The sequence below is a fragment of the Cariama cristata genome, unplaced genomic scaffold, assembly GCF_000690535.1.
Source record: "Cariama cristata isolate BGI_N322 unplaced genomic scaffold, ASM69053v1 scaffold891, whole genome shotgun sequence".
Taxonomy (NCBI): domain Eukaryota; kingdom Metazoa; phylum Chordata; class Aves; order Cariamiformes; family Cariamidae; genus Cariama; species Cariama cristata.
The window spans coordinates 31,484-41,193 of record NW_009598446.1 but is presented as its reverse complement, the minus strand read 5'-3'; the positions used below and the strand labels follow the sequence as shown (position 1 = coordinate 41,193).

The window sequence follows — 9,710 nt, the reverse complement described above, 5'->3', positions numbered from 1 at the left end:
TTTCCCTCCTCTACCAATCTGGCACTCAAAGCAGTTGCCCATTTTGCCTGTCTCTGGTGTGTCCCAAATGCACATCATGTTAAAAAAAAGTGTTATCCTCTGCACCCAGAACACAGAGAGTACAGGTCTGGGGACTACTGCCAGCCAAGCAAACAGGCAACCTACATCGGCATGTTCCCGTTCTGGCTAAAAAGGCCTGCTCCTTGAGAGCTGACAGACATTGCTTCAGGAACTAAACCAAATGACTGGGGAGGAACAAAGACCTTCTTCCTGACCTGTACTCACCAAGGGGTCAAACAAGCTGCCCCTTGCTTTTTCAGCTCTCACTGAGCTGGAGAGGCAAAAGGGATCTCGGAAAGCAGAAGGTGGTCATGGATCTGCTCCATGCTGCCAGTGGATGGCCAGTCAAGTTCCTAAAGCCACTGGGACACAATGTTTAAACACAAATAGATTTGCACAGGGCAAAACACAAAAGCATGGATCTTGGGCATACACCTAAAATTTGTATAGAGCCAGATTCTATCCTTATTTACATCTTAAGCAGTAAAAATGGCACTTCTGCAAATTATGTGAATTCAGGCACATACTGGCTCAAGATTAAATTTTACTCCTCCTTCAGATAACAGACTAGAGAGTGGTATACCAAATCACAAGGTAAGAAAAGAAAAAGTAGAAGCAATAGAGAGAGGAAAGGTACCTTTGAGAGAAGTATTGCTGTGCATAGAAAGCACAGAATGTGAATAATGTCTATGTACCTATATTCATAACATGGGCATAGAATGACAAAAAAAACCCAGGATACATTGATATCTCACTGGGACTTCTCAGAATATCACACAGGAGTTCAGCATCTTTCCTGAAAGCAGGATGCAGGACAAACTATTTTCATATTAGGAATTGTACAGCAATATCAGGTCAGTAGGTCTGACTCCAGAAAGTAAAGACTGGCTGAAAGAGCAAGTTCCAAAAAGAAATTTCAAACGATCATGGGTTTTCAGCCAGAAGGGACAACAGGGCTATGAGTGCTTAACCCCTAGCATAACACAGAAATCCACCACTCTAGCCTGAGCTACAGCAGACCTTTTAGAAAGGTACCCAGCCTAAGTGAGAGATGCCAAGTGACACAAAACCCCCATTCCCTCAGGCAGCTGGCACCATGAGCATGGTTTGAAGGAGGAAAGTGGGACTGCTTTGTATACAAGAGGGAAAGCGCACAAACACCAACACAAAATGAAAGTTCACAGTGTATCAAACATGTCCAACACATCTGCAACATTCATACCGATTCTCAAAGATTCACAGTTTCCTATATATTTTTCTCTGTTTTTACTGCCTAGTGTTTATATCATTAAGAAATCTAGAATTAACAGATATTTCTCAGCAATTTATCTTACTGTTCTGCAAATCTGACATATTTCTAAAATACTTCTTACCTGAGTAGCCAGGTGTGAGAAAAAGTTATGAAAAAAATAAAGAATACATTGACAGAAAACTGGGAGTTTCATCAGTTCAATTCCCCAGGCTGCCCAGTCACGTGTCAGTAAGACCATGGAGAAGAAGCAGTTTGCTTTCTTCGATCTGGTGAAAATCTCAGACAATGCAGAAGGAAGTTGTTGTTTCAGTTTGACTGGGTAAAGCAATTTCCAAATTGATTACAGAGCAAATAATATGTTAAGAGGCAGACATTGCTCTTCAATTTACTTCAAGGTATCTGACATTTTTTCAGCCACGTGAGAAAAAATTAGGTCATGCTGATGTTATTCAGATACACACGAGTTCTTAGCTTCCCCTGCTTCATGGTCAGCAGGGTGCCTGCATGCACTATGTGTTGTTTTCAAGCAGCTCTGATGATGATTAGCATTTTACATTTTGATGGACACTCATTTTTCAGCCAGGTGAATGCATATCAGTGCCTGGCATGATGCTGCTACAAAATGTTATTTCATTTTGTCTCACGATAGCTTTTGCAAGATTCATCTTACTAGCTTCTGCCTCTGGGATTGACTGGAATCATCTATTATTGCCATTCCGTTCTGGTTATCCAGGACAGAAAAGCAAAGACAGCTCCAGACAACTCATCTGTGTGTCCTCAGTGCGCTAGAGTTTTGCTATAGTCCTGGCAACAGATCTTGTCTGAAACGTTACTGCAACAACTTACAGACTTTGCTTGACTTAAAAAAAAAAAAATATATATGTCTTCTGATGCATACCTGCATCTGTAGCCACCCTGACACGAATAAAACAGCCTCAATTCTCTCCTATATTTAGACCTAAGGATTTTACTTGATCCCATAAATGTTGCTTTTATGTACAGATTTTTGTCTCCAACCTCTGCATTACAAGAGAGATGAAGACTATGACAGCATAACATCCCATAAAGTGAACTGTTTCTGCACATGCGGACCAAATGACATCTCTCAGTGGTTTACGCATCAGGTTTGCAATACACCTCTATCTTTCTCTAGTATGGGCTTATGGAGTTGTGGGATGCATAGGTTTGCTTGTATCGCAACTGAGGTGTATGTGGGAGAGTCAAGGGTTTTCTGAAATCCACTAGGATTGCTAATGTCTATGTATCTACATGCACAAAGTTTTATGTATCTTAATATTCAGCCCAGTATTTGCGGAAAGGTGAGGACTGGGATACAAAGGACAAAAGGAAGAAAACAACCAAAGATAACAGTGCGTACTAAAAAGGTAGATGATACAAAGAGGAGAAATGAGTTAAAATTCATAGACCTAGCAGAGTACATAATGTTGGGAAAATGAAGATAGAGATAACGCTGGTAAATATAAATTCAAGTCACAAATTGCATATTGTGATATGCTCCTTCCAAGACTTCATTACAGTTCTACTGCAGAACTAGCTTGGGAAGTCTCAGGCCCATGAGAATGATATTTTATGAGCATTAAACTCATTAGAGAAACAAAACAGAATGAAAAACAACTCTAGCATCATTTTTCTCATTTGCACCTGGGCTTGCTGATGGGTTTCTGTCGGTTCCCCATATTTTGAGTTGCAGAGGAACCACGCAAAAGAACTGCATTTATGAGTCCTAAAAGTACCCATGACACCTTATTAGTGAGTTAAGAGCAGTTCTGTTAACTGAAGCACCTTATTCATGTCCTTTATCCCCTCCTTTTTCCTTTCTGTAATGTGTAGATGGATACCAACAAATATGGAACAAACCTCAAATTAACCTAACAAGACAGTTTGTAGAAATGACCCACTGAGAATAAACCAATGTTTGAAGAATCCAGGATAAACAGTGTTGAAGACAGAACACAGAGGGGGGTGCATTCAAAATGTAGCATCATAAAAAATTGATAGTATGTTAGGGATTTCACACTGATGTGCACTAGAGAAGATGGTTAGGCAATTAATTTATACCCTGTTATAACTGCAGAGGTCAGAGCCAAGTATGGGGCTGATTCCTGACATTTCACACTCTCTTTTGGCTCTCCCCATACAGGCAGATTTACTTCTTCATTTTACCTCAGGCAGTTTCCTACACATGGAGCAGTCGGCAGCCACTTAGGTTAATTTATAATGAGTGGAACAGAATAATACATGCTGTTTTATTAGCCAATTTGCTAGACACTAGCACTGCTCTAAAACTCAGTTCCGGGGCAATGATTGATACAAATGTCAAAAATACGAGGTTAAAATTCAACAGGGAGATGCAGACATGGTTTGTGTCAAGTCTCTAGGCTAATGTCAGATCAGCTCAGGAGTTACTAGAGTTAGCCTGAGTTAGTTTACTCCCAATTTAAGCACTGTGCAGAACAATATTTTATTGAGAGAAATATGCGTTCTTGAACAATACTTCCACCTGTAAAGGCAAGTTCTGTATTGCATAAATTGTACAATAAATTTGTAAAATACACAAAGAGACCAATTTTAAAAACTAGTCAACTAAATCTAAAACCTGTTTGTCATATGCAAAAGACACAGTCGTGCCCAGGATGGATTAAAAAACTACTCTGAAGATTAAGTTAAACTACAGGTAGGTGACTGTGGTGCACAGAATTATTAAGAGGTTAGGCCTGCTAGCACACCTTTTTTCTCAGTGACAGACTTCATTACTACAGCTATGCAATATAACATGTTATTGTTCAGTTTCTCAGACAGAGAAACAGTTTCACTTTTGTCATTTGTCCTAAAGGACACATTCTCTCATTCACTTCAATACGCAAGGCACTGATATTGCAATACCACTCAAATCATCGTGTTGTGCTAATTTTAAAGATGATTCCATAAAATTTGCAAGGAAAAGGATTGTCTGAGGGAAAGGAGAATGAACCTCCAACATTTGAGGGTAAACGATAATCAGAAATTCATCTAATGTACAGGTATCTAACAAAAAGAAAACCTAGGTTCAAATGCAAAGAGTGCAGTCCACATTGTTAAGCCTCTTTTTGTTCTGATACTAAATGGAAAGCTTATCTTACCTGGTAATGAACTCTCTGTGTAGTAGAAGTTACTGACTGTAGGTCCTAGCAGGAGGATGAAAGACACAGTGAAGATGAAAAAAATTAAAGCAACAAGAGCTGTTTGTAGTTTTATTATCTGAAGTGGTTGGGAAAACACAAATAATTTTGCAAATATTTCTCACTGGTTTTAAGCATATGAAACAAACACCACAGAACAGTCATGGAAAGCTCACTTAAAGTTTAGTTTCGCATGCATTTGGTCAAAAAAATGATTTTGAAAGTATAGAGATTATGTTAATAGATCTTTAGCATATCACAGACGTATTTGTTCCATGAAAACTAGCTAAATTTAGAATATCAGCAACAAAATGAAAGAGAAGATGCTAAAATCTATAAATGTTTTTTGCAAATATTTCTTAGTAATTAATACGCTATAGAAAACCACTGGCAGTTCTCCCTGTTTTAAGAAAACCTCCTATCAGGGAGGTCATATCAGAATGACCCTGCTATTCAGCAGGGTTCAGGAGTCTGATTTATTTTAATAGAGATTTTGTCAAATAGTTTTAGCTCATAACAGCCTATCAAAAAGCCTAGCCTACAGACCACAGCTCCCTAGTTGGCATGCAAGTTGGTAGAGTGCAGAAAACCTTGGCATATCCATTCCCAGCAAATGGGTCTGAGCCAAATCAAGCACACACAAAAAAGTAGTACAAACCCTGAAAAAAAGTGGGAGAAACACTATTCTTCCACAACCACTATGGGTAATACAAACAGAACTTCTAGCTGTGCTTCCTTCAGGACTGTACAACTACTCGCCACCCAATACTGGCCATTAAGCTGCCTGAGCTCAGCATGAGATCACATTTATAATCTGCTGAGAACATCATCACAATTATTGTAATATTCCATCACTGGATACTTCAAATATGCATCACCTTACAATATGATTTTATGTCTGATAATAAAAGCCACAACTCAGGTCTGAATGTTCAGAAATGCATTTGATGAAGGGAATCCTGGCTGAAATGCGAAAAAGTGAAAGCCTGTAGTGAAATACTAAGGCCCGTATTCAGGCTGCAAGTGTAGAGTTTCAAAACCACAGGGAAGTCAGTGGCTTCCAAAGAGTTCAATGGGAAGGATGAGGTCCATATCTCCGATGTAAATTAGACCACCTATTTAGAAACCTGTGTAATGTCCTCACACTTGTAAATGCTCTTGAAAGATATCAGTAAAAGATTAAAGACAGTCAGAGATGGTATATGAATGAAAACCTGTTTGTTTTATCATTAAAGGCGTACACACTTAAAATGATTCAGGTAATAGGGCATTCAGAGTCTCCATTTACCAGATTGTATTGTAGAATGAACTCTCATGAAACAAGGTGTTCAAGACAAGAGCAACATTATTATTAGCTGCATGACCATACATTTCTGTATATTTGGAAATATCTATTTGATATTTGTAGTGTTTATTGGTATCTCAGATTACTCCATGACAGTATTAGAGAATTACATTTGCATAATTAGACCCACTCGAATACCACAATGTTTATCCTTACGTAACACACTTTCTCATCAATAATTTATGTAATTTCAGCAAGGTATGTGGAAAGTCCTGGTATTCCATTCCAATTCAAGGAGAAATAAACACATTCAGCCAAGTCAATTCTGTTATCATTTAAAAGGAGTCAGTATGACTTTTCATTTCCTGTTTAGAAAATATTTTTCAGTGCTACTCCTGCTTTTATTATCATATCATAACTCTAAAGTTTTATTTTCAATGGTAGGCAATTAATAGACGGTTGTTGCAACTATTAGACCTCTGCACTCATAACTGAAAGAAGCATAACATAGATTAATAAATGATACCTGAATTCATAAAAACCTCACCTCTTGTAGACGGTCAATGTACATACGACAGGTCTCCAAGTCACAATCTCCACGTACAACTATAATTCCTAGCGGAATGGCTGGAAAATCAAAACCAAAGAAAAACCTCTTTAACTGAAGCCCCTTGAACTTTAAAAGATTTGCAACATGCTTTGGTGGTTTTTTTTTCTTAATGTACTCACCAAAACTTTCTACTATCTAAATCTTAACAGTTATTTAAAAGCAGGAACATGTTATTCATCATTAGTTTCATCCATTTATAATTAGCAAATATTTCAGTTTTCAGCTATCTTTCACAGTGAAGAGGCTAAAACACGTTCAGCTAAATTATGTACTTCATTGTCTAATGTCAGCATCAATCACTGACTACAAAGAAAGGAATATACCTCAGAACAAGAGTTTAAGGGGGTGCTCTTATACATGGAAATAAGAGAGTTATATTTCATTTTCAGAACTCTTAAAAGTCTACAAAAATGATTTAAAGTAATGAAAGTCACAGCCTGATTTCAGAGAAAACTATCCAGCACCATGTTATTTTGATGTAAGACTGCCTTCAAATCAAAAAAGACATTGCTCCATCTACACACAAAATTGACACATCTCCATATTTTCTCAGAGAAAAGAAGAGAACTTGTAAAAATACAGCAAATAATTCCCCTCAGCTGAGGGCAGCACTTTTAATAACAGAGGATTTAAGTTTCCATAGCCATTCTGCTCTTGCAGCTGAAAAAATAGCAAAAACAAACCCACAAAAAGAACAAAAGATAAAAAAGATACACGTGAGTCCACAAGGAAGGTACCAAGAGAGCTACCTACTAAGATCTCATTAAATAAAAAGAAAACAAGTGAAAACTCTTGAGTACCTCATTTTCTAAAACTGAATCACTGAATGAAGTTCTTTTTTCTCCCTAGAGGGTCTTTAAATCAAACAATGGCCCCAAAAAGTAGGGGAGCAGCAGGAAAGAGGTTTAAATCCTCATATGAAGTATTCCAGAAGGGGAGCAGAATATCAACTCATAAACAATTGTGGCAACTGGATAACAAGAAGCAACATAAAGTCACTGACAGTTCTGAGATAAATAGAAAAAACAGTGCTGCAACCCTTCCTGCCATTCAAAAAGAAGTTGATTAAGAGGGAGAGATATTTATCTACCGAGAAGCTCTTCTTTCTGATAAGAGAACAAGACAGCACTAAAAGATAATGGGGTATGTGGCTCATATTTTTGTGGCCCACTGAGGCTAGAAGCAGAAGGAGAAGCTCAGTGGTTTCGGGGAGGAGAGAAGGGGAGCACCTGCAGCAGTCAAGGTCATTACGGGCCTCAGAGGCCGGTGCAGGGCCCTAGGGACACATCAACAATGCTGCCAGCATCGTGTTTGGAAAGCAATTTGAACAGCAGAACAGCTATGAAGCCAGGAAAACCAGAGGCAGGGAAAAAAAGCCGGAGGAAGAAAGAGCGTAAAGAAGAGATAGGTAGGAAGACTAGTGAAGAAGGGAAGAGCTCGCACTCCTCCTGGAGCAGCACTGACATCCGAGAGCAATGCCAGTCCTCTGGCACATTTTCAGAAAGGCCAGAGGGGAACAGTGCTCATTGCAACCTCCCAGGTTTTTTTCACTACAGAACAGAGACTGAGAGACAAGCGAGTGGAAGGAGGGTCAGTCGCAAGGTTTGCTTTACACACTCCGACGCTCTGGATTACAGACTGATTCTCTTTCATTAGCGTTTATTATTGCTTAACCTGCTCTGACAGGAGACCCTTAAGCTCTTTGTAGGGAGTACTTAACAGCTATCTCCTTTCAGTTCAGCAGTTCCCTCTGCAGCCCTTACAGAAAAAAGATATTTCTTAACTTCATTTATAACACTAAAAAGTGAATTGCAGCAGACACAACTACCCCTCCAATAGCTATGGAGCACTAGGGAGCTACACCACTGGCTCATAAACTGTCACCACAGATTTTGCCTCTTTTCTATTGAATTCCTTCCTCTTTCGAGGAGTATATGCACTTAATGGGGACCGGAGCTTTGACCTGCCAAAACAACACAGCTAACATAGAACTGAAATCCTTAACTATCGCCATTCCTGACAACCCATAGGAGAAGGATCTTACGAACATATGGAATTCTAAAGAAATCCACCAAAATGTCTGTAAAGAAAACACTAATATGCAATAGGTAACTTAGTGGTGACACTTACGGGTCTCATCTAACAAGTGAAGAAGAAAGTCATGATTCAAAGTTTTAATTAAATTATGTCCCATCTATTCTTGGCGGTCATAGAACAATTGTGGAATTCTGGGCTGAGTGACTCTGTCCTTAAAAAGAAATGTACAGCTTTTGCTGCCTGGAAATCCTGTGTTAGCATGATCTATGCCTTTTGGGGTCAATGGCTAGCTAAGGGATAAGGTGCATGAGGTGCTTCTCAAATGGTTCCCTTCCATATGGTTCAAGCTCATTTGAAAAACCTTTTAAGTCATTACTGGATAACACTGCAGTATATGCTAAAATGTTGCTTGACAAAGGTTTTTTTGTTTGGGATTTCTTGTGGGGTTTTTTTGGCTTGTTTTTTTGAAAGACCCATTTGGATTTCAGCAAGGAAAATGTTCCCAGCCCTCAATTTTATCATAAACCACAGTAAGTATGCACAATGCACCACACAGTCAAGATTTTTGAAGTGCTTCACAATCACTGCTGTTTGAAAAACAAAAATAAATCTTTAATGATTAATAATGGAAATGAAATTGTGAGATCGTTGCTCATTCTAAATGCAGGGCAATGCTGTGCAATAGGAGCAAAATGAATTAAGTTATGATAAATCAGTTAAAGGCATAAAGTTAACATGTACGGCATTCATTATCATTGTGGACAATTTCAGCCAGGAATAAAGGAGCTTCTACCTTTTCTGAATAGCCCAGTGTGGATGAGGATGTGAACAGTACAGAACAGTGCTGTGGGACACGTGATTACTAGATATGCCAGGTGAGAGATGGAAATACAAAGTCTTGCATTAAGAGTATAGGCACTGCAGAGCAACTTTCCCATACATCTACACACTGTCTGCTCCTGTGAATATATGGATATATCCATACACGGGAATATGCCAAAAATAAGGAATAGTCTCAGATGATAAGCCAAGCCACAGCATTCAAGCACCAGACATTTTTCTCCCGAGGCACCTGTTCTTCTGGCCACTTGCACCCAGCTCCCAGTTTCTTTGTGCTCCCTGAATGATGAAAAGGACTTTGTCCAGGGAGCTGTGGATACAGACTCTAATGCTGCAGTGATGAGCAGCAATGCAAGAACCTCAGGGGATGAGACAGGCAGACAGTTGCTTCATATTCTGAACCAGTACTGTGGAAAGCTTTTTGTTCCTAGCAACACTAACCAAAAT

At 38.9% G+C, this 9,710-nt stretch overlaps 1 protein-coding gene across 1 annotated transcript in view; it reads right to left on the bottom strand.

Annotated features, from left to right (window-relative positions):
- Positions 1–9,710, bottom strand: part of DGKI (diacylglycerol kinase, iota) — a gene marked incomplete at its 5' end in the record, with an annotated part of 92,990 nt that overhangs the window by 52,894 nt on the left and 30,386 nt on the right. The window contains 2 exon segments of the mRNA XM_009709270.1: positions 4,453–4,497; positions 6,324–6,403. Coding sequence (XP_009707572.1) covers positions 4,453–4,497; positions 6,324–6,403 — 125 coding nt within the window.